Source organism: Lycium ferocissimum, chromosome 11, assembly GCF_029784015.1.
Source record: "Lycium ferocissimum isolate CSIRO_LF1 chromosome 11, AGI_CSIRO_Lferr_CH_V1, whole genome shotgun sequence".
Lineage (NCBI taxonomy): Eukaryota > Viridiplantae > Streptophyta > Magnoliopsida > Solanales > Solanaceae > Lycium > Lycium ferocissimum.
The window spans coordinates 33,608,977-33,634,343 of record NC_081352.1 but is presented as its reverse complement, the minus strand read 5'-3'; the positions used below and the strand labels follow the sequence as shown (position 1 = coordinate 33,634,343).

The window sequence follows — 25,367 nt, the reverse complement described above, 5'->3', positions numbered from 1 at the left end:
ACAACAATGTCTTTGGAGTCTTAAACATCTATCAATCGTTTTGGCACCTTGCACGGACATGGACGGAGACGGTGGCCTCGACTATGCCGGATGATTGAACTCCTTAGACCTACTTTGTAATTACTCAAGTTCTATGGCAAAAACCTTGTCAGGAACCATCAAAGTAAATGCGATCGTAGTTATAATCCCGCTAATGGTAAAAGCTGAATTGGAGGTATAGTAAGGGACTCGAATGGGAATCTTATAATGGCCTTCTCCATAGTTTTGTACGATTGCAACAAGAATAACAATGCTAGTCTTGTAAGCCTTGGCTGCTGAGTTTGGTGGGAAATGGTGTAGGCTAACAAGGATACACTAATTTCTCAATTGAACTTGACTCTCAAGAGATTACTAACATGCTCAAAGCAAAGGTCACCGACAACCTCAAGCTGAAGATGATCATTGATAGAACCATCAAAGTGCTAGGGGACAACAATGTCACTTTCCTCCACAACTTTAGAGAAGGAAATCAAGTTGCAGACTCTTTGGCCAAACTTGCTGCTAACATGAACCACAACAAGATTTTTTTCTCTGTTGACCAGCTCCCTAATGCCTCCAAGGGACCTTTTCAATTAGACAAATGGCAAATGCCAAGTCTTAGGACTAGGTTTCATAAATCTAATTTTAGAGTTAGTTGAATATATAGTCTCTTTTGCTATATAGAAGGAATATGTCCCCTGGGCCAGTGGAGGATTCAGGATTTTCACTCAGGGTATTCGGAAAAATAATTGAACCTAAATATACACTGTAATATATGTTCAGGGTGTTCAAAAGTTAATATATGTACATAAACACATAAAATTTACCCTAAATATACACTGTAATTTTTTGTCCAGGGTGTTCGGGTGAACACCCTGGGCTCTTGGTACATCCGCCCCTGCCCTGGGCATACCTTCACTTTTTGGGTGAATAAATCATCAGTTGTAATGTTATATTGAGGTATGGTCTAGCCCTCCTCCTTTCATATCAATACAACACTACCCTACACTACAGGGTAAGCTTTATATAAAAAAAAAAAAAAAAAAAACATGAAAAAGAAGTCGCCTCTATACTTCTATTTTTTTAAGACATTTAGATTTAAAACTGGAAGTACTTTTGTATTCCTTTTGCGTGCATTGCAGTGGTAGGATTTGATACGTTTCCAAAAAATTAATAATAAGTGAGTAGGATTCGATAAAGACATACGTTTTCAGTTGAAATGGAGATCTTCTTTTTAATTCTTTTTTTTGCTCATGAGTTGAATTGGAGAAAGTCTTGGTCGTTTATAAGAGCAATTCTTATGGAGATGCTGATTCCTCAAAATCACATTTTAATTCTAGTCTTGCTAACTACTACGTGTCTTTGGAGAAAGCTCACAGAAATTCTCCCTTTCCTCAAAGATCATTTTCTTGTAAACTTCTAGTCATTAATTTGCTCACCTCTTGAGCTAATTAAGTTATAGTACAATTGTCTCTTAGATTTTACTCATATGTACAAAATTGAATTTTATTGAAGTATGCGACCATTTTTTTTAAAGGAAAAGGGCCAAAATTATCCCTGAACTTTCGGAAATAGTTTATTTATACCCTTCGTTATACTATTGGGCCAATTGTGCCCTTACTGTTATACTATGGGCCAAATATACCCCTGAACTTTCGAAAATAGTTTATTTATACCCTTCGTTATACTATTGGGTCAATTGTGCCCTTACCGTTATACTATGGGCTAAATATACCCTTAAGTTACACGGCCTGCCACGTGTCACAATCACAATGGCTCAATCCACTTCCCCATATAATTACACCCAGATTAAATTAATCAACAGATCCGACTCGTCGCTTTATTTCACCCAACCCGTTTTGTTTATTTCAAACACAAATAAAGTACCCGTACCCATTTGTTTATTTCATTACAGGTTTCGTTTCTGTAAAATAAGGTAGTATACAAAATGAAAACCCAAATAAAAAATTTCACCACGTTAATAGGATCGTTACAGTAACAAAAACAAATTTATCCTTTCTTCATAGAAATGAAAATAATGCAAAGAACTCGGGCGAGAGGAGAAGAGAAAGAAACGGATAAAACCATTTTATCCCGGAAATCCATCATGGAATAGTCGAGCTTTGTTCCTCGACTTAATTCATCAATGGACCACCAACCAAGTAGCTTCCTTATTGAAAATACCAACACATACTAGCCATCACTTAATTGCAGTTTCAAGAATCACCATTTATGTGACAGTTAAAACCAAAAAGTCATCGTGTTATCCACAATTTTATGATCCTTCATTTTGGGTTTTCATTTTGTATACTACCATGTTTTACGGAAACGAAACCTGTAATGAAATAAACAAAACGGGTTGGGTGAAATAAAGTGACGGGTCGGATCTGGTGATTAATTTAATCTGGGTTTAATTAAAGGGGGAAATGGGTTGGGCCATTGTGATTGTGACACGTGGCAGACCATGTAACTTAAGGGTATATTTAGCCCATAGTATAACGGTAAGGGGCCCAATAGTATAACGAAGGGTATGAATAAACTATTTTCGAAAGTTCAGGGGTATATTTGGCCCATAGTATAACGGTAAGGGCACAATTTGCCCAATAGTATAACGAAGGGCATAAATAAACTATTTCTGATGTATGCGTGTGTTTCTTTTTAATGGGTCAAACACATGAACTTAGAACTTTGCATGTTCTGATTACATACTGAAATATGCGACCATCTCATCTAAAATTTAAACTATTCAGGAGATCACACTTTTAAAGTACTAAATTAGATTATGTTTGAGCAACTTTTAATCTATCACATCATGTTACTTTTTTATTTACCAGATCACCAACTAATACTTATCATAAGATTTATCTATACCAAATAAGCAATATGACAATGTAAATTGATACGTTGTCACTACATAGAATTTAAACTCTCTTACCTAACTACGTACTTAAATAACTAATTAATTAAGGTGTGTTAAACTCCTATTATTTATTTATTTGTGATATTTCACGTTCAACAATTCAAGAAACAGAAATGATACAAAACTTATGACTGCGTCAACTACAAGAAAAGACTTCATGATAGTAAATATGGGTCCTCAACACCCATCAACTAGGATCCGATTTTATTCTCGTTATACTTACTTCCATTTCATTTAGTTAGTAAAACTTTCTAACTACTATATATTACTCTTATACAACTTCTCTTTGTTTCTCTTCCACTTTCCTCCAATAAGCCAATTAGAAGAAGCCTTAAACCCACCCACCTATTCGCATTTACACATCACCCAAACTCTTTCAACAACACAAATTAGACAAGATTGTTGTACACATGACTGATGAGACCATAGCTAACTTCTCAATTAGTGTAAAGCAATTAGCAGATCCTCAAAATTTTAGCATTCAACAACTATTTCATGCACTTGAAACAAATCCAACTTCAGGCATATTGGGTGATTCAAACGATCTCTATCGTCGTCGTAAATCATTTGGTTCAAATAATAACTTCTCTTCTTCTTCTTCTATCACCCAAAAAAGTTTTCACAAATTAACACTTGAAGCATTCAAAGACACTACTATTATCCTTCTTCTTTGTTGTGCCGTGCTTTCTCTAGTGATCGGTATCAAGAGTAACGGTCTACAAGAAGGAATATTCGATGTTGCAATAATCTTCCTGCCAATTTTTTTTGTCGTTAATTTTAGTGTTACTTTCAGATTTTTCAAGGCTAGATGGATATCGAAGAAGAGAATGGCACATAAAAACAAGGTAATTCGTGTTCTTAGACACCAACAACTTCAACAAATTCCGACTTCTGAATTAGTTGTTGGCGATATTGTGTTCTTGGAATCAGGTGATGAGGTTCCTGCCGATGGAATTTTGATTCAGGGAAACTCATTCAAGTTCGATGATGGTATAAGTAATTTACCACACGAACGGATACACCATGTTTTGTTTAATCGTACAAAGTTAGTGGAAGGCAACTGCATGTGTCTGGTGACTGCAATTGGAGAAAACACCGAGAGAATCAGATTGATGAAACGAGTGACGTGTTTCCAAAATGATGGTCATGAGTCAAAACTTCATCGTTCAATTGATGAAATGAGCTCATTTTTGGATAAACTATGTTTGAGTTTATCTTTGATCTTTCTTGTAGTGCAAGTTTTTCGATGTTTGTTGTGGAACAAGTCATGGTGTTGTGATAAAGATCGTGATCCTAAGGGTGTGAAGAACACAGTGGAGGAAATAATGAACGAGGCCACGAAATACATGAGGAGGAAGAGAGGTGGCAATGGCACCAGTAAGGTTAATGGCTTGGTGGCTATGCTTTGTATTTTGGTGTTTTCATTAAAAGATGTATTATCTTTAGGGATATTCATTATTCTTCTATATTCATCGAAGGATTTCAAAAAGAGCCATCAAATCATAGTTCATAAGCTTCCATCTTGTGCTAATGGAGCCTTGTTTACCACCCTGTGCCTCAGCAAAACACCTGAATTTGTTTTGAACTTTACGACGTTGGCGGATCTATGGATTGGTTTCGAGAAAATCAAGAACATGTCTGCAGTCAGTGGCGGATCTAAAGGTAAAATAAGGGTTCAATCGAATCCCCCTTCATTAGAAAATTTAATTACTCTATAAAGTAGGTAAAAATATACATACTCCCTCTGTTTCAATTTATGTGAACTTTTTTCAAGTACGAGGGTCAAACTTTATAACTTTAACCGTAAATTTTGACATAGATTTTTCAAGTTTGTAAAAATAAAATTTATATATTTAGAAACTAGGAGTTCATAATAAGTGTTATAAGTCATGATAATTTATAATTCAAATAATTTACGAAAAACATAAGAAAAACGTGGTCAAAGAACCGCCTCGTAAACTCTCCAAATAGTAATAGGTTCACATAAATTGAAAGAGAGAGAGTATTACTTATATGTGTATATAAATTGTGGAGTGTGTGTATATAAACTGTTGAATCCATGTTAAGGTTAAGTTCTAGCTAGGTATAATATTTAGAATTTTTGAATTTGCTTGTTAATTAAGATTTCTGGCTCCGCCGCTAATCGCAGATATTGCTGAGGAAGTCCTGAATACGTTGCGCGAAGGAATTTGCATGAACATAATTGGTGGTGGTGTAGATGAGGATGCACTTCTTATTTGGGCTGAGAAAGTACTTGTTGGCAATATTGAAGATTTGCATGGAAGTTGTACCATCGTAAACCATGAAAATCGTAATCCTTGCAAAGGACTATGTGGGGTGCTATTAAAGAGAAACAAAGAAGATGGAGAATTTTTGCATGTGCATTGGAAAGGAGAACCAAAGCTAGTTTTATCTATGTGTTCGCATTATTTTGATATTAATGGTACCATGCAAACCCTAGATGAGGGAAAAAGAGAGTTGTTCAATGGAAAAATCGCTACCGATGGAATTCATGGATTTGGTTTTGCTTATAAACGAGTTATAAGACGAGAAGAAGAAAGAGAAAATTATCCCGTTGATATTGAAGAATATGGTACTATTATCGCGAAAGATGGCTTGAGTTTTTTAGGGATCGTGGTAATAAAGAATTCATATTCAACTGAGTTGAGGCGAACCATTGAAGTGTGTCGAAAATCCGGAATTGAGATCAAGTTAATCGTGGATGATGATTTGAATACTGCAAGATTAATGGCTCTTAATTCTGGTATTTTAAGAGTTGAAGAAGATTTACAAGGATCCATAATTGAAGCTACTGAATTTAGAAGATGCCCAAAAGAAGCCCAAATTAGTATGTGTCACAAAATTAAAGTAATGGCCAATAGTTCTCCAGCCGATAAACTCCTTTTGGTACATTGCTTGAGAAAGTGGGGTGGACACGTGGCAGCAACGGGTACGTCTATTAGAGATTTGCCATCTCTAAAAGAAGCTGATGTTGGGATTTTCGTTGGTGAAAACTGCGCAGACTTGGCTAAAGATGATGCTGATATTACTGTCGTTGACTCAAATCTTGGTAAGATCCCAACCATACTAATCTTGGGCAGGTATGTATATATACGCTATACCAATTAGTTGAGATTAAATTTTCATCATGTTAGTATATATATTCACCAATAACTTTAAGACGTATATTACTTTTTGGAATCTTTTCTCTAGCTAGTACGGAATTTTTATTCCCGTAGAAAGTACAGTAAATCCTATTTTCTCTGCCTCAATTTACGTAATGATATTTTCTTTTTAGTCTGGTTAAAAAAGAGTAACACCTTTATATATTTAGCAATAATTTAATGTTAAATTTTTCGTACTACCTACTCTTAATAAGATGATTTATAGTCACACATATATCTATAACTTATTTTAGACTACAAGTTTCACAAGTCATTTTTATTTTCTTAAACTTCTTGCTAAGTCGAACATTCTTACATAAATTGAACGGAGGAATTAGGAATTACTATACTTTTCATTTTTATTTTCTATTACGTCGGCATGAGATGAATTTAATTGGAGAAAATAACATCCGACTCCAACTTGTTTTCGACTGAGAGGTAGTTTTTGTTATTGTAGGTACATATGCACAAATCTTGAGAAGTTCATACAGTTGCAATTGGTACTCAACATTTCTGCCTTCACTTCAAACTTTGTTCTCTTAATTTACAACCCCACAAGTGATCAAGATCAACAATTGACAACAATTCAGTTGTTGTGGATAAATCTAATTATAGAAATTTTTGGTGCCTTGTTTTTGGCAATCATAACATCAGCCATAAAGCCTCATGAGTCGGAAGTTGATCAAATCGTGTTGAATTATTCGAAGCCGGCGACTAATTATGGCACGGGTGAACCTATTGTAATCGAGAACATGTTAAGAAATATAGCTGTTCAATCTATGTTACAAGCTACACTTTTACTGATGCTTGCCATGAAGGGAAAATCAATTTTTCGCATCGATGAGGCATCGTTGAGTACCATGATCTTCAATATTTATGTACTATGCCAAGTTTTTTTATTGATCATCAGTGCCATTGAGATCACAAAGACAAGAATTTCAAAAGAGAATATCATCAGAAGGAGAAAATGGTTGTTTATGGCTAGTTGTGTAATTATAGGGATCATGTTTGCTTTACAAGTTATATTAGTCCAGATTATGTCAAAAATTGATCATTGGAAAAAATTAGGAATTAAACAGTGGTCCTTTTGTATAGGAACTGCAGCTCTATCTTTGCCTATACACTGCGCTGCAAAAATGATTTCTAGTACCATGCAAAGTTTCTTAATTTTATTTAAGAATGTATTTATGTGTTTACTAGTAAAAATTATGTATAGAAATTTGTAAGTACTTTACTAGCCAATATTCTTGATATTTTTTTTCCTGTACTTATGCTAGAATGAAAAGATAGTTCGATATTAAATTGATGATATTTGGTTAAAACTTAAAAGTATCTTTGAACTACCAAAAGGTCGCAATCATCCCAATTTTGGCTCATCAAGTAATCAAAAGGTGAATCTTTGAACAGCCTAAAGGTTGCAATCATAGGAAATGGCATATCGAACAATAAATTAGGAAATATATATGTGTCCCGTGCTCATTTCCATGTAAGTTTCTCCATTGACTTTGGAAATGTTGGGATATATATAGTATCGACCTTTTAGTTTGAAAAAAAAAAAAGGATTAGCTAGAGGTGGAAAAATGGTATATAATCACCTAACAACATTAACTGTTATTATAATAGAGTTTAAGTTATACGTATAAATTATAAGTGTAAAATATTTTCTATACTATCAGGTCATTCAAAGAATACTTACAAATAATTATGAAATTCATAATTTTTAAAATAAAATAGATTCCCCACTATAAAGGTAAAAATAATTTAATAGTGTAAAATTTCATACACTACTAATAATGTAAATAACTTAAATTCATTACTACAATATAATACTAAGAGTTGGTAGTACTTCTGTTTCCTTTTCTTTTTATTGTGCCATTCTTTCGAGTATTCTAATTGGAGCAAGTAAAAGGGGAGTAAGGAAAGACTGGATGCCAAACAGATTTTTTATTGAACTTTTCGTGGCAAACCAAATATAGCAATAATTATGTACATATGGTCCTATGCTTTGCGTGCTAACTGTAAGTGGTAAGTACCAGTCACAGTATTATATTTGATGACAAGGGTTGGTGAAGTGATTGATCGTGTTAAACAAATTTAAATTGGAAAACTTAATCATTCTTCACTTATTTTATTGCAGTATCTTTTTCTTCAATTTTATTTAAAATTACAGGACGTAGTTGATTTTGCAAAAGAAAATTAGTTGAGATGAATCATGAACTATGCTACAGCCTTAATATAGAAGTTTATACTAAGTCCAATTGTTAACACTAAATCCAATTGTTAATCTTTTCATTCCTTTGTCTTTTCTAGGCAACAACTCAAGGAGTCAACTGTCAAGGGGTGCTCGTGGCATTTGCGAAAGGACAAAGTTACAACTTTAGTAGCTTGTCTGCCACCATAAGGGACCCTTTAGTTCAGGGAATTAGGTGAGTTATCCTGATTCAAATTTTGGAATTAAAATTTATCCTACATTTCGTGGGAGATATTAACTAAAATTGGTATTATTGATATAATTCATCTCTTATGGAAGGTGGAATAAGTTATCCAGTTTATAGTCCTAGGATTATAATTCCGAGATATCCGAATTTTAAATCAAATGACCCCTAAAGAGTTTAAAACAAAGGTATTAACCACTAAGGAGTGAAATGAGATGATCAAGATTGCTTCTCAAGAATTTCCAGACAGAGAGCATTTTATTTTTAATAGTAGTCTTGCCCGGTATATTCGAATAACTAATCATTAGCCTTGTGACCCTCAGTCATAGTAAATTTTATTTTAGGTGACCCCTTCTCTTTAGAAGTGGTGCTAATTCGATGGATTGTTAATATAGTATTTCAATAATAATAAAAATAACAAAACAACAACAGTATTATTCTTACCTTCAAGACAAATGCAAATTCCAAATAAGTTTTTACGTTTATGATAGGCGTACCCCTCAACTTTTCTCATCCTTTTAAAGGATAGGGCACTACTCAGTTATCTTTCGTTAAATTAAAAACATTATAAAAGGTCAATAGGATAACTTTATAACTTAGAAATTTACACAGCATAGTTCGGATTGAAAACTGCTTTGTCAAAGTGATTCGAGCAGCTAGAGTCTCGCAGGAGTATGCTAACTTTCGAAAATTTAACAAAATTAATGGATTCCTATGATCGACAAAAACATAATACTAACAGGTATAAGACTCAGAACCATACGCAAAATACATTATTTACGCCTTCCCCTCCTTCCTCAGGACCCCCAAAAGACCTCGTTTACCTGATGGTTAGTGCAGCGCAACTACTACTACATTTGACATTTAAGAACACTATCCGAAGACTTTGACTCGGGATTTACATTCGAATTTAAGTAAAGAATGCAATAAACTCATGCATTTATTGTTTATTTGCAATATCATGGTTGTCCTCGCTTTCAGCCATAACAAAATTGTTGGAATCATCCTCGCGTTCAGCCATAACAAAATTGTTGGAATGGTCATCCTCATCTCTCCTCTCCATAAAAGAGATGTCGTTGTGATTGTTTCGATCTGAACCTCCATTACTTTTCCGCTTCCTAGTCATTATTTTGGGAACGAGGCGTGTAACCTCATTAGTTTCCATTTCTACATCATCACTGATCCGTTCAAATCGAACAGCACTGACCTTTCTGGCATTCCCTGCTAATATCTGCACCAAATTTTGACGAGATCAGCTGCCAACTAAATATCTACTTAATTGTCAAATTCTTCAGTCGGCTAAGTTCATGGAAAACGATAGCAGCTTCAATTTAAGAAGATAGTTGAAGCTTTCAGTGTCAGTCCATTCATGGTAATTCAAATCAAGCCACAGGGTTTAAGTGCACAGCAATAATATTCACCAACCACAAGTAAAAGTAGTGGGAGGGAGGGGGTCAGAAACCTGAATAAGAAAAAAAATTAGACTTTAAGGAAAAGCAAAACTAAAAATTTATTTTGAAATTCGGTCAACCTAAGGGCTTTGAACTAGTGGTTAGAGCGCATCGCGTGATGCGCATGGCATATGTTCCAAACGTTGCCGCAGACAAACACCATGTATTTAAGTGGAGAAGGTTTGGGGGGTGGGGGGCAATTAGCCACAGAGTTTTGAACCGCGCGCCACTGCACCTCCGGGATTTCTTGGTTATCAGGAGAAAGAAAAAAGCAAGAAAAAAAGTCTACACAAGAAGCAGTTACTATTTTTTTTCCTGAAAGAAATATTTGAAAGCAACTCAGTATAAGCTTTTCCTATTCATTTCACCAAGCTAAAGCTCAATCAGTTACTGCATATCAGATGAGAAGATATGACATCTATGCACACACATTACGATAAAAAGCAGCTAGTGATGTCAGGTAACAAAGCAGTTTCCCTAGAAAAAAAAATGAACTATAAAAGCAGTAACACCTTGGTTATTTTCAACTAAACCAGAAACCTGAGGATTCACCCAAAAAAAAAAAAAAATCTAAAGTAAGGCACATTACCCTCTGTCGGCAGGAATTTTTATTTCCTTTTCTAAAAAAGGGAGTTCTGTAAACATGTTATTGATCGAACCCTGAAATCTAATCCAAGTTGTATGGCTGGAGTACTCATTTGTAGCACATTTACTAGCTTCAATTAAATAACTACCACATATAAGAGCTCGTATGTAGTGGTGGAATACACAAAAATTTCTGAGCATACCTCAAGCTTAAAAATTTGGTTCTTCTCATTTTGGTCTGCTCGATCAGATTCTGTGCCATTGTAATTGTTGTCCTCGTCTTCATTTCCCCTTTCCAGTATAACCTTAATCGTCTCACCCGTCCTTGGAATATATCCAAATGCTTCACACACAAAACCAGAGACTGTCTCATACTGATGGTCCTGATACGGATTAAAGGAAAGGTGTCAACTAGTCGGACAATTCTAGAATGATTTGCAGAAAATTTAACTCTTCGAAGAATAGTACACCTCTGGCATTTTAATATTGAGATCTTCAGAGAGCTGGTCAATCGAGGTGTTTGCATCAACATCATATATTCCCTCCGCCCGCATGACAATATAGCCAGTTTTTTTCTGGATTTCCTCCTGTCACACAACAAGAATAGATATATAAACAGATATTCTTCCCCATTTCGAGAATACATAGGTCACCTATCATAACAACACCTAAATATCATTGCTAGTACAGTATCAGGGTTACAATTCATTTACTCTTCAAAAATATTTAATATTTGGAAAGAGGGACTCAGAAGTCTTACTTTTGAATCATTTTCGTCAAAGATTTCACCAACAATTTCCTCGACCACATCTTCAAGGGTTACAATCTGTTTCATAGGAGAGATAAAGAAAGAAAATATGAAGAAGACATTATTTTGGACAATTAAATAATAGATACACAGTGGATAAGAAATTTTGATAGAATTAACAAAACGCTACAACCAAGAAACAGAAAAGATAAGAGAGAATACTTACTCCAATGGTTCCTCCATATTCATTAAGAACAACAGCCATGTGTACTTTTCTGATCCGGAACTCTCTAAGAAGGTTCCACACGGACATAGAATCTGCATTTTGACAAGATTATTGTTTGCCTCCTTGGGTAATATATTGTGTACAAAGGAAACAAGAGCACAATGTATGCAATTTAATTTATAAGCACGAAAGTATTTTTAAATTACCGGGAACAAAGTACGCAGGTTTATGTGCCATATCTCCCACAATAGAACTTTCCAGCATTTCTCCCTTCAAAATCAAAAAGAATGTTCTGCATACTATGAGATTTATATGTACAATTAGAAATAATACCACTACAATTTTGAAAGAGGTTGGCTGAAGTTGTAGATACTAGACCTTTTGTACATAATCTAGGAGATCCATAGCATATGCAATGCCAACGATATTATCTATGCGTTGCTCAAAAACAGGCACCCTGAAAATTCATGGATAAACTCTTTTAGCACCTTTTGAAGGAAACTTCTTTTCTATGCAAAAAGAAAAAAGAAGTAATGATAAGTCTAATAGACCTGGAGTACTGATGTGTCACCCACAAACTATTGAAATCAACTAATGTTGCACTGGCATCGATTGCAACAACATCAACAAGAGGTGTCATTACCTCTCTGACATGAGTATCTTTTATCTCCAACACATTTTCAATCATATCCTGCAAGAGGAGAGAGAAATTAAGGGGTCGTTTGGTTTAAGTTTTGGGAGATATAATTTTCACATAAAAAACAGCTTAAGTCTACACAATGTTTGGTTGACATTTCAGGAGATTTAGTTTCCACTTAAAAATCAACATTAGTTAATACAACATTTGGTTGCTCCTTCAATTGTTTTCCTCATAAATAATACCTGCATAAGTTATGCGGGAATCAATGTATTATTTTTTGTGAGATAGAATGTGGAATACGAATACGGGTATTAAATGGAATAAAAGGCTAAAATGACAAGTAGTAAGACTATATTTATTTTGTTTAAAAAGTAAACACATATTTAAATTATACACTGTATTAATATGTAATATATCAAAATAAACATTCAACAAAAAATAATCCCTGCATTACTAATCCATGCATTACAATCCCCACATAAATAATCCCTGCATTACTGATCCCTTCATAACTTCTTTTTAAACCAAACAAAGCCCGATACTTGTGTCTGGTAAATTCTGAAGATTTCCCGCAGTTGCTTCTAAAAAGAATGAGAATTAATTTTTCTAAAGGAAAGACAATAAACTGATTGTACTACAAAATACTAAATGTTACTAACCAATTAGTGAGTTACAAAAGCCACCTACTTAGCATGGAAATCAACAAATTCAAGGATATTCGGACAAGTGTGATCAATCATCCTTTGTACTTAGTCCTCTATGAAACACACCTTGTATGGACTTAAGAGGGTGTTCGGTGTTAAAAGCTGGTCAAATCAACTTTTAAGCATTTTTTGGCTTATTTTAGTGTTTAGTAAGGACCAAAACTGCTTAAAAGCCAAGTGCTTTTAAGCTCCAAAAAAAAAAAAAAAAAAAAAATCAAAAGCCATAAGTTAGGGATACCGAATTCACGATACAAAAGTGGTAGCTGTGTTTCAAACCGCAAATTCATTTTTTGGCCAAGGGCAACAAAGTTGTAAAAGGTTGAAGATACTCATCAAGGAAAAATCTAACAAAGCCCTCCTCCTCCAGAAAAGATGAGCCAAGGCACAAAGCACAGGCTTTCACACCAAGTATAGAGCAAATGTAACATTTGAGGGCATGACTAAGGTGACGCTTAGAAGGAAAACAAGGTGAAAAAAAAAAAAATTCGCCAATTTCTTTTTCAAGGTTTGATGTTGTGTTTGTTTAATAGTTTTTTCCAAAAAACATCAAGCGTAACAACTATTCATCACTGTTCAGTCCTATAGTTCGTTGTCTCTAAAGGCAGTAAAATAAAATGATACACTTGTAAGTTGCTCCATTGACTTCCAAGTTCCAACTATGTAACCATGAATCTCCAATATTAGCATGCAAGATAAGAACAAAATACAGAGTGCGCTAAAATAGTGCTCATTTAAATAGACATGAACTCACCTGCTCTTCCTCCTCAATTGCACCACTTAACTCCGCCCCACGAAGCATCAACTTCAATTCATCCTCAGTGACCAATGGTTCACTAGAACACCAAAATGAATATAAAAACTAATGACACAATTTAAAGTTTTGGGCAAAAATGGGAATGACGTAAAATGATGTAGAATCAATGCTGGATTGCTTGGATGGGCTAGAGCGGTTTACCAAATAAGATGTGCATGTGAACTTGCCATATTCAGTATTACATAAAACACTAGAAATAGCAAAGAAGAGCATGTTTTGTAAATACAGCTCACAAAAATATAAAATTACGACATACATATTCCAACTGAAAAAATAGTAAAAAAGATTTTGACTTATGATCACCATACCTACTGCCTTTCAAGCGGAGGAGTTTTAGCATTCCCATTGATAGATATGTCACAACTCTTCCAACTGGATAAAGTATCAAGGAAAGCCATGCAACTGGCCTAACCTAGAGGCATTTCAAATCAGATTCCATCTAAAGATGTTTCGAGCATGATCAGCTAATCCATTAATCAGTTTTGGTTCCAACCAAGGGTTCAACTTACCACAAACCTAGCAACTTCTGTGGCATTGTGAACCGCAATGCTTTTTGGAGTAATTTCTGTTAGTAGAAGGATCGCGACCTTGCAGAATAGAAAGAAAAAAGGTAGTTAGGTTCGCAAAACAAGTAGAATATTGCATTGGCATTTGATACAAGTCAAAAAAGGCCGCAAAAGTGGTCTGAGTTCATTCAATTTCCAGTTAGGAATTTTAGAGCTTTTATCACAGGAGCAAATTAGAACTTTTAAACAAGTCAATGGATGAAATCAGACTCCTTTGAGTTTTTTTTTTTTTTTTTTTTTTTTGAAAAAGGTAACAATAGACTCATTTCAGAATTAGACTTTGCATCTGTCTTGAACCCATCAAGCACATGCTTATTGCCTAAACAGATAAGGAAAACATATGTGTATGGAAAAACCCAACATTAAGAATAAGGGAGAATAACACTTTTGGTCCCTCAACTATTGGTAAATTCTGATTTTGGTCCTTGAAATATATGACTTGGCACATCTAACCTTCAATTAATTAAAATATGTGCTTTTGGTCCCTTTATATACGAAGTATGTCATATTTGGACTAGATTTAGATGTATATTATCCTCAAATAATTAACACTACAAATTTAATATAACACATGGATAATTAAACGGTCGAACAGTTAATAATTCTGAAATTTTGTGAATTAATAAGCAATGGGATCAAAAGTGCACATTTCTGTCAGATTTTACAAGGACTAAAATCAGAATAGATCAATAACTAAGGAACTAAAAGTCCAACTAACCCTAAGAATAAAGTAGATGCAACATGACATACCGTCATAACTCCCGTTGCTGCACTCACACCAGCTTCACCAAATACGGCAGTTGCAGCCTCAGTAACTAATGCTGTAGCTGCAATATTGACAACGCTGCACACACAAACCAAATCTAAAATAAGGAATAATCTTCAATTACAAGTGGAGAAAACAATATTAAGTCATGATTACAACATTAAATGAGCAGTACGTTGTTCCAATGAGTATAGTTGTAAGGAATCGAGTAACATCACTCCTCAACATTTTGAAGACTCCTTCATTGTCAGATTCTTTTTCAGCTAACTCTCGTACCTAACATTTATAAGCAGAAACAACTAATTGCATTAATAGGCAAGTAAAATGGATATGCAAACAGTGAAAGAAAAAGGTCTACCTTTTTAAATGATTGAGAAGAAAGAAAAATATCCTGAAGGCAGAGTACTAGAAAGAAAAAGCTTTCTCATGCACCTAGTCAATTTTCTGTATGAAAGCTTAGAAGTTGCTTAAAACAAAAGTGAATACTCAAAGGTTTGGCAGTAGTTAAGTCCATGTAAAAGCTAACCAAAGTCTATTTTTACTCTTTTATGCCCTTATAATCTCAAAATTTAGTGGCAGGTATCCCGTGGAACTAGTCGAGGTGCACACAAGTTGGCCTGGGCAACGTGGTTATCCCAAAAAAAATCTCAAAACTCAGAAAACAGCAACTGCGAGCAGAACCCCTCTAGAATGCTTTGTATTACATTTGACCTTCCTCATACACAATGCTTCGCACTAGTTCACATTTCTACCAACTAGTGGCAAAGTGTTATTTTAATTTCAAGGAGCATTATTTTAGAGTGCTATGCTTTATATTAATGGACAACCACGAAGCTTTCTTTCATACGTTTAGACTGGTGTTTCTTACTTCTATTTTTTTTTTTTTTTTTTTTTTTTTGGGGTCAAGTCAAGAATTTCATTAATAATGACCACGAAGGAGTCGTGGACATCTAGACTGTTTTAATCTATTCTCTCTTATTTTGTTATTTATCAGCACTAGTTCTTTATTCTTTTTAAGCTAACCTGCTTCATTTCGCAACAACATCATATAACCTTGTACAACTGAGAGAAGCATAATCATTTCTAGCCTATTTGACCAAGCTTCCAAAATCTACTTATTTTGGGAAGTGCTTTTTGTCCGAAGTCGAAAAGTACTTTTAGAGAGTAGCAGTTTTTGTTTGTCTAATTCATTTGAAGTTAACCTTTGCCAATATTAGAGCAATACTTTGTGCATAGTCAATCTTCCAAAAGCAAAGCTACTTGTTTTAGTTTTTTGAAAAACATCTTCTGCTACTACTTAAAAAAACTTATTTTTTCCCTAAAAGCTTGGCCTAACACCTCAACTTTCTCAATTAAGTGCTTTTTCAAAAGTAAAAAGAACACTTTTTAGCTTCCCAAAAGCTTGAGTATTCAATATACTAGGATTAATACAAAAAGCTTTATGTTCGTTAAACCAAACCAAGGAACATATATGTAACAGCAGCTACAAACCCAATGCCACTCTTAAAAGGGGGATCTTTACACAAATAGCCGGCCGAATTCACTGTTTACTTTTCCTAACCGGTATACATAGATTATACACATATTATACATGAATTACACATCTATTATACATATTTAAGCGGTTGGGTGTGCGGCTATTTAGATAAATTCTTCTTAATTCTATTGAATAACACAAATGCATAAGCAAAGGAGGTACCTTCCACGGCCAAAGCGTAGTTATTGATGTCTCAGCCATTGAGAAAAATGCAGAGAGACTAAGAAGTGCTGCAAGAACTAAACCTTGTTCTTTAAACATCTTAAGAACCTGCAAAACTGTAGGCCAATAACTCCTTAAAAGAGCCAAACCCTGTTCTAAAACTCCATTTCCCACATTTAAAACCCCTTCAACAGCAAGCACTCTTTGACACCCAATTGCAAAAACCCCACATATTGCAGCAACCAAAATCAACCCTTTTTTTAGCACAAAATGTACTTCTAAAGATGAATCTTGAACATTTTGAAACAACCCATTTATACCATTTCTACAAAAATTACACCTGGAATTGTAAAAAAGATTGAATTTTGAAGCAACCTCACATATTGCAGCAACTAAAATCAACCTTTTTTTAAGCAAAAAATGCACAAATGGTATTTTTAAACTTGACCCAAATGAATCTTGAGTATTTTGAAACTCCCCATTTGGTTCTTGAACAGATAGACAACAAATCCTAGTACTAAAATTACACTTGGGATTGTAATAAAGATTGAAATTTGAAGCAACCCCACATGAGTAATGAAGGTTTTTGGGAGATAATTTAATGGGGATTCTTAATTGACGAGTATATATGCCTGCATATGAACGTTTATTATAAGTGGTGATAAATGAAGATGGATTAAAAACACCAGCATCCATTTTAACTGTAAAATTAACAGAGCAAAATAATTTGTGGGTTTTTGGAGAATTGAGGTTTTTGTGGAGTTTGAAAAGACGAAATTGGTTTCATTTTGTTCTCGTGTACGAGCTCATCTGCCAATGAATTTTTATTTGTTTATTTTAGGCTACATTAGGAATAAACAAGCTTAGTACGCTACTTTAAGCAAGTTGCAGGTTATGAAATGACTGGTTTAGCCATCATAGGACTGGTAATTCTCTGTATACCATAGGCAGCTCACTGTTGGCTTTGAATATTCCTTTTTCTTTTTTCTTTTTTTAAATTTGCTTCCTTATTCATTTAAGGTCAACATTAAATTTTATTATTCCCTCCGTCTCAATTTATAGGATATTTTTTGCTTTCTGAGAGTTAATTTGACTAAAATTTGAAGTTAAATTGTATTAGATTAACTCGGTAATTTAAGAGTAAAATTTATATATTTGAAAACTAGTATATAAAAAGTATTAGTATAAGTTACAACTTTTCTCATATCATTTGGTGAAAAAATACATCTTAAAATTTTAGTCAAAGTATTAATAGTTTGAATCTCAGGAAATGAGTATGATTTTTAAACCTTTTTTTTTTATATATAATTTTGAACTTTAATTTTGTTTAGTTTATGTATTTTTTACTTGGTCACTATTACAACAACAACAACAACAACAACAACCCAGTGAAATCCCACAACGTGAGGTCTCAAGGAGGATAGGTTGCGACCTCTTGGTCACTATTGTAACAAATTTTTTACATGTACAGTCTAGATTGGAATATATAAAGTCATATTGAAATTGTAATTTGACTCATGCCTATTGCCTACTACATCGTGCTATTTTTTTCACGTGATAAAAAACAATATAAATTTTTAAACTCATACATATTTTTCTCATTTTATGTTATATTTTATTTCTATAACAAAAATATAGGAATTTTTTTTGTTCACTATGGATAATGATACATTAACAACTAGTCTTAAGATCAATGAATTTTTCTTTGATACAAAATCATGAGAAAAGCACCAAAAAGAGTCAAAATACAAAAGGTGGGTAAAATATTATGCATGTATTCATTTGATATAACCAGTAGTGAGTAGTTGTCTCCCTTTTTTTCCCACCTAGTGTTTGGAATTCGATTAAATCTAGATTAGCGTCGAGGAGTTATCTCGTCTCTCATCCTAACAGCTAATTAGGGATAAATTATGAATGAAAATCAACTCACTTGAGAGTTGAGTCCAAGGAGTTTATTGTAAAGGTGTTTCATTTAGCTTGTATAGAAAAGTTCCACACTCGTAATTTCACTTTCAACTCTACACAAAAATGGTTAATTCTTTTATCCAGAAAGAGCAAAATGCGTACACTCTTAACTAACTAATCACTTGACTAACATACATTCAAATTATTGTAAACACAGGTTACGTAGACATCTTCCACATCAAAAAGTCTTAACAAAAACAAATGCCACTTCACTATCAATAATTCAATATTGCACCTATAGATGAACTTTCACTGCCATAAATTGTTGCAGTTTCCTTCAAGCTACAGGCATGAGCTGCATTTCGCATGTTCTTGTTCAAGCTATGTCATTTAGTTGTCATCATCATCATCATCGTTGAGTTAACTTGGTTAATGAAGACTAGTGTTGAAGTCTCATGTGTCTAAAAGGTTCTCAAAACTTGAATTTGATCTCATACTATACTCAGCCACGAGCTTGGCAAATAACGAGGATTCGTTCTCTAACAACCTGCCTGGAGTGTCATATTCAGCAATGAGCCCTGCAAGTATAGCAAAAAAAAAAAAGTAAATACCAAGAATTTCCACCTCCGTTTGCTCAGAAAATGCAAATGTTAATTCTTACCATGTTCTAATAGCAGGACCATGTCACTATCAAGCACGGAAGTAATCCGATGCGCAATAGTTATAACCGTGGAATCAGTAAAATGTAGTCTTAGAGTTTGCTGAATTAGATTATCAGTTGCAGTGTCGACAGATGCTGTAGCCTCGTCTAGGACAAGGACTTTGCTTTTTTTGAGTAGCACACGGCCAAGACAGACCAGCTGCCTTTGGCCAACGCTCCAGTTTTCTCCATTCTCGGATACTGCGGCAATCCAAAAGAATATAAATATCACAGCTTTAAAAATGGAAATCATCGGAACATCATGCGGTTCTAACCTGTAGAATATAATTTGCCGTCCTTCTTCCTAACTTCATGTCCTAGCTGACACTTGTCAAGCGCCTGAAGCATAAAATTAAATAAAGTTTCTCAATAAATAAAAGTTTTCATTTCATTTTCATATGTGAAATAAAAATTCTAGAAATAGGCAAGACCAAGTTGTTACCTCCCAAATTTGTTCATCTGAATGCTCTTCAAGTGGATCTAGGTTGCTGCGTACAGTCCCCTCAAACATAGTTGGATCCTGTGGAATTATACTCAATCTAGACCGTAGATCGTGCAGACCAATTGAGGAAATGTTGGTACCATCTATTTTTATTTGTCCAGCAACAGGATCAACTATGCGGAAGAGGGTCTGTATTAGAGTCGATTTACCACTACCTGTCCGACCAACAATTCCAGTCTTCTTCCCACCAAAGAAAGTGCATGTAAGGCCTCGCAACACTAGAGGCATGTGAGGAGCATATCGGACCTATAAAGTTTTCAGATATATTATCAAACACATACAACAAATTAACAATAAGACCAGAGAATAACTCAATTTACCTGAAGATTGCTAAAATCAACCTCTCCACAAGATGGCCAATTAGGATCTGGTCTGTTAGACTCTATGATAAGAGGAGGTTCACTTGGAAGAGCAGTATACTGAAGTATTCTTTCAACAGAAATAATTTTATTTTCCATCATACAAAGATTCCATACAACCCAAGCTTGAAGTACGTTCAGATTAAGTCCGTATGTAACAGCTAAGCCAAAGAACACCTGTAAAGCAGAAACAAGGAGAAAATACGTGTGAGATGTACTCTTTAGAACGAGGGATAATTGCACTTTGGTCCCTCCATGAATTCCGGTTTTGGTCCTTGTAATATTTTGGTAAGCACATTTAACCTTCAACTAACTAAAATATGTGTTTTCGATCCCTTCATATAAGAAGTATGTGATATTTAGCATATTTTTAGAACTATATAACCCTCAAATATGGAGTAACCGAACAAATTTAACATAATACATCAATAATAGAATGGTTTAGCACTTAATTTGTGAACATCCATAGTGTGAGGGATCAAAAGTGCACACATCAATTAAGTGAAACATGCAGAAATCACAAGGACTAAAGTTAGAATTTATCGATATCTGAGGGGCTAAAAGTGCTAAAATCCCTTAGAACTATTTAACCAATTTCAAGGAAGGAAAACCTGATGAAGATAGAGTACTTACTCGGATCAATTGTTCCAACAGGAAGAGATATCAGGAAAATCAGGGAGAAAGCAAAAGTGATGAGAGATAACATATCCAAACGCATGCAAAGCCACTCCATCGCAGCAGCTGTGTGAAACTTAGGCCGAGAGTAATTGTCTATCAATTTCATACTTGCATCCTGGAATCTAGATTCCTGATCGAAACTTCTAATTGTGCTTGATCCTGAAATTGTCTCGGCAAAGTGCTGTATTACTGGAGCTTTGCATGTTCCGTTTAGACGTGCGCTTCTCGTGCCGAAGGTATGTAATATTGCTGCAATTAAACAAAACCCTTCCACCACTTAAATATAATTCATGTTTATAAACGTCGCTAAAGTTATAAATTCACTTTGTGAAAGAGCATAAAGAAAAACGAAAAAAGGGAAAATAGCAACCTCCAACCAGATGCAAATTGCAATGACCGGAATAAAGACAATGAAGACCTGCCATGCGACTTGTGACATTACTGCAATAATGCCTATAAGCTGTATTATTGTGAAGGCAAATGATCCAACTTGAAACGGAATGTTCAGATCAATAGCACTTTGATCTGTCGATGCCTGTTGTCATACCAAAGCACATTTCAGCAAATTTCGAAGTTACGTGCTAGGTAATTTTCGATAATATTCATTGGTCATGTAAAGAAAGATTGACATTAATAAGCAAGAAGGGACAAGTAAAGAAATGTAATCATTGACTTACTCTATTTAGAATCCGCCCACTGGGTGTGGCATCGAAGAATGACATTGGAGCACGGAAAATGCAAAGATGCATTTTATGGAAAAGCAATGAGGCTGTCTTATATCCAGCGGTAACAAGAAGCATGGATCTAGCGAAGATGCACAAAGCACTTACAATTCCTAAAGCAACATATATGATGATGAGAGTAGAACTACCAACAGGAGGTGGGTCACTCTTCGAGACGGGGGTTGCCCAAGCCATCCAATAATTGCTTCCAATTTGAAGGATCTGAAAACCAGTTTGTGCCAACAGTACAACTGGCACAAGAGCACCTCCATATGCAGTTGTAATATATTTCCAGTAAACTGAAATACCGACACTGCCCTTCTCTCTTTCTTCCTCCTGAACAATTTGTCCCTTTGGTCCAACAATATCATCAACTTTACCATTTTGGCCATCTGAAGCCGCCTTATTATCCTGCACATTTGTATTATCACCAATCATTCCACTACTTTCCTCACTCTTCCTCAATGCTTCTCCCTTAACTGTGTCAATTGCTGTTAAAGCGTCTTGGTGAGCACCCACAAGTTCCATGAAATCACTACCTAATTTGAGAAGATCGTTGTATTTCCCAGCTTGACTGATCTTTCCATCTTTCATGACCTAAAGAGAAATATCACATCAAATGAGGTAAGTCTATGAACATTAAACAAACACTAATTACTTGAGGAACTAAAAGGAAAGAGTACCAAGATCAAATCCGCAGCAGGTAAAAACTCCACTTGATGAGTAACATATAAAACTGTTTTTGAATTCAATAGCCCCATTATACATTCCTGCAATTAAACGATGGGTCAATCAAGGGTTTCAGCCATGGTTCATACATATCTTCAGAGAGCAAAGGCTAAAATGCATCAAGTGCGAAATTAAAGCATATGAAAGAACTTACATTGAAGAGATGGGTTCCGGTATGAGCATCCACAGCACTGAACGGATCATCGAACAGGTAAACATCAGCATCCTGGTACAGAGCACGCGCAATCTGTATTCTCTGCTTCTGTCCACCGCTCAAATTTATGCCTCTCTCACCTATGACTGTTTGATCACCAAACGAAAGAATTTCCAGGTCTTTCTTTAAGGAGCACGCTTCAAGAACTTTATCATACTTCTCCCTCTGCATCTCTTTACCAAATAATATATTCTCCTCTATCTTTCCACTCTGTATCCAGGGTGATTGCGCAACGTAAGCTTTCGTTCCACCGAGTTTAATATTCCCCGATAACTTCGGCATCTCCCCTAAAATGCTAGAGAGTAAGCTTGATTTTCCTGAACCAACAGTACCACAAACGGCAACTCTCATGCCATTAAGCACTTTAAGATTTACATCCTTCAGAAGTGGAGTGGAGGAGGATGGGTCCCACGCGAAGTTCCCATCAACAATCTCAACTGCTATATCAGAACTACCTTTCGGAAGCTTCTCGATGACATCAGGCTGCAAGTCATCAAGAGAAAGGAAAGACGCAATACGATCAAGAGAAACTTTGGTTTGAGCAATCATTGAAATCGTATCCGGGAGATTGAAGATTGGCTCTTGAAGAATTCTAAATGTCGCGAGTGCAGACAATATCTTCCCGGATTCAAGCGGGATTCCCATAAGCATAGCAGCACCGAAAGTCGTCACGGAAATAAATGTAGGAGAAACCCAAAAGACAAAAGTAGTCATAGCTGATGTGTACACATACTTCTTCAACCATCCCGCCTCGGTTCTTCTGAGGTCTAAAATCCTAGACAAAAACTTCATCTCCCAAGCTTGAAGTTTAAGTATTCTCATATTCCTTAAGACTTCAGATGTAGCCTTCATCCTTGTATCTTTTGATTCCATGAGTTTCTCCTGAAACTTCTCCTGCAAACTTCCTAAAGGGATGTTTAGCAACATCACTAGTATTGTAGCAACAAACGCCGCAATTGCAGCAAAGCCGAGATTTTTATAGAGTATCACTAAGGCAAGACCGACTTCTATTATCACCATCCAGGGATCATGCATATACCAACCGAAATCACCAATCCTCTCTGCATCAACTGTCATAAAATTGATAATCTCTCCACTAGTGTGGCTTTGCTTCGACTGACAAGAAAGGGTTAAACCTTTATTGTAGATTTTAGCAACCAGTGCTGCCCGTGCCCGATAACCTCCCTGCTGCACCTTAAAAAACCAATGCCTTTGTGCTAAACACTCTATCAACTTTGCAACAAAGAATGCAGCGACCAAGACATAACCTTCGTTATCAAAGTCTCGTTTTCCGTTTAGATACTGAACTAAGGTATCGATGAGGTACGGGCCAACGTAAGAAGCCAAAGAGTAAATCAGCACGAAGAATGCTGATAACACTATTTCCTTCCACGCGGTGAAAATCAAAGCCTTCACCAGCATAAGGGTAGTCACACGGTTACAGTCACCACGGGCCCCACCTACGGATTCTAGTTTTTCTCTAAAAATTGGAAAAGTCCCTCTAACACTATCGTTAACATCAAGCTGAGGAACATCCTCAAGGTCTAGTGTTTTCTTGTAGCCAACAGAAATAAGGGGACCCATCCAAGAGAAAGTAAACAGACTAAAAATGTTAGCATTGGCATAAGGAGTCACAGTTTGATCCCCAGTAGACTTTTTTGAGTCTATACCATTCAATAGAGGTTCCTCAAGCATATTTTCCTCACTTTCTTTTTTAACAATAAACCCCACAAAGCAAAAGAATAACCCCATAATGGTGAAAACAACATCAGGTACCCAAAATTGAGTCTTTTTACCATAAAAAAGGTCTATAACTAGGCTATAACAAGAAATGGAAAAGAAAATCCCCCACCAAGCTCTTAAAACAAAAGGGTATTTCTTTTCACCTGAATTAATCAACTTTGTGTTCAAGAAAACAGATATAGACAACCAAGCTAGAACCTTTAATGCAAAATCTGAAAGGGTTATAATCTTTTCATCTGACCAACCAGTTCTATACCAATAAAAATGGGTTAACAAACATAACAAAAAACTAAAGATGGCAAGACCAATAGAACAAAACAAGGTTGGTTTGTAGTACATGAACCTAACATTCCTTCTAGTACTATGTTTGTTGCCAACATCATTGTCTTTTCTTGTTTTTTTCCAAACCCATAATCCAAGAATTACAAGGAATAATCCTAGGTGAAAAGAACAACTAATGACTCGTAAGAAAATTGGGTTTAAGAGGGATTCATCAACACCCACATACCTCAAAGATTTAAAAACAGACATGCCCTTCATAGTATTAGCAAATTCCATGATTATTTTTTTGGAGTTTTTGAGGTTCAGGGTTATGTTTTTTAGGGACACGTCTGGTTTCGTGTGAGATGAATTATGGGTTGTAGCTTATGAGTGCGCTCTCATTGTGGGACTGGTATATATACTGGTTTGCGTTTGGATTTTTGATTAAATTATTTTTTTCAAGTTTGATTTGATTGATTAATTATTGAATATTTAGTGGGAAAAAGAAAAAATGGTGTTGGAAATAGGGAGGAAAGAGATATTAGTCCAAGTTGTGTTTGCATTCGGAGGATTTACGTGGTGGCCAAGGCTAGGTTGATGCATGAGACAGGTAAGAAAATACAAGTCCTCTTTTTTTGTTTTATTTGCTAAATTTTTGAGGGATATTGACTCGATTAATTCAGATTTGTGTTACATGTTGTATATGGTCACAACATTTAAGTGGGTGGGTTAAGTTGCAAGCTGAGTGGGTTTTTTTGCTGAATGGATCGCGTTAAATAAGAGGTTAAATTTTATTTTGACTGAGTTTAATTTGTAGG

The 25,367-nt window shown here is 35.2% G+C and overlaps 3 protein-coding genes across 4 annotated transcripts; 1 reads left to right on the top strand and 2 right to left on the bottom strand.

Moving 5' to 3' along the window:
- Positions 1-3,348: 3,348 nt before the first annotated feature.
- LOC132038259 (calcium-transporting ATPase 12, plasma membrane-type-like) lies at positions 3,349-7,328 on the top strand. Its single transcript, XM_059428948.1, has 3 exons — positions 3,349-4,600; positions 5,088-6,039; positions 6,560-7,328. Exons 1-3 carry the CDS (start codon positions 3,349-3,351, stop codon positions 7,326-7,328), a joined length of 2,973 nt encoding a protein of 990 aa, XP_059284931.1.
- A 1,774-nt stretch (positions 7,329-9,102) lies between these two features.
- LOC132038007 (putative DUF21 domain-containing protein At3g13070, chloroplastic) lies at positions 9,103-17,595 on the bottom strand. Of its 2 annotated transcripts, none has more exons than XM_059428729.1 (14): positions 16,737-17,594; positions 15,213-15,313; positions 15,022-15,115; positions 14,215-14,292; positions 14,014-14,117; positions 13,643-13,724; positions 12,099-12,238; positions 11,926-12,004; positions 11,754-11,817; positions 11,548-11,639; positions 11,334-11,399; positions 11,044-11,160; positions 10,777-10,956; positions 9,103-9,768 (listed from the first exon to the last, which is right to left on the bottom strand). In XM_059428729.1, the coding sequence occupies exons 1-14, from the start codon at positions 17,430-17,432 to the stop codon at positions 9,478-9,480; spliced, it is 2,184 nt and encodes a 727-aa protein (XP_059284712.1). In that variant the 5' UTR covers positions 17,433-17,594; the 3' UTR covers positions 9,103-9,477. The 2 variants fall into 2 exon arrangements, with proteins under 2 accessions (XP_059284712.1, XP_059284713.1); XM_059428730.1 differs by lacking the exon at positions 9,103-9,768 and adding an exon at positions 9,872-9,999 and having other exon boundaries at positions 16,737-17,595.
- A 1,160-nt stretch (positions 17,596-18,755) lies between these two features.
- On the bottom strand, positions 18,756-25,054 carry LOC132036769 (ABC transporter C family member 3-like). The gene is given in 11 exon segments (XM_059427150.1): positions 18,756-19,219; positions 19,303-19,542; positions 19,617-19,680; positions 19,784-20,089; positions 20,164-20,375; positions 20,833-21,102; positions 21,105-21,129; positions 21,251-21,415; positions 21,558-22,199; positions 22,286-22,372; positions 22,486-25,054. Coding segments are annotated over 11 exon segments (4,497 nt in total). The 5' UTR covers positions 24,847-25,054; the 3' UTR covers positions 18,756-19,094.
- Positions 25,055-25,367: the final 313 nt, after the last annotated feature.

Bases quoted from the DNA above. Each gene is read 5' to 3' on its own strand.
- LOC132038007 (XM_059428729.1), bottom strand. From the start codon at position 17,432: ATGGATGCTGGTGTTTTTAATCCATCTTCATTTATCACCACTTATAAT. The intron at 15,314-16,736 runs GTACCTCCTTTG...TATAAATGTTAG, and splicing joins CTACGCTTTGGCCGTGGAAG to GTACGAGAGTTAGCTGAAAA. The intron at 11,640-11,753 runs GTAATTTAAAAA...GTCAAAATGCAG, and splicing joins ACCTGCGTACTTTGTTCCCG to ATTCTATGTCCGTGTGGAAC.
- LOC132038259 (XM_059428948.1), top strand. From the start codon at position 3,349: ATGACTGATGAGACCATAGCTAACTTCTCAATTAGTGTAAAGCAATTA. The intron at 4,601-5,087 runs GTAAAATAAGGG...CGCTAATCGCAG, and splicing joins AGTCAGTGGCGGATCTAAAG to ATATTGCTGAGGAAGTCCTG. The intron at 6,040-6,559 runs GTATGTATATAT...TTGTTATTGTAG, and splicing joins ACCATACTAATCTTGGGCAG to GTACATATGCACAAATCTTG.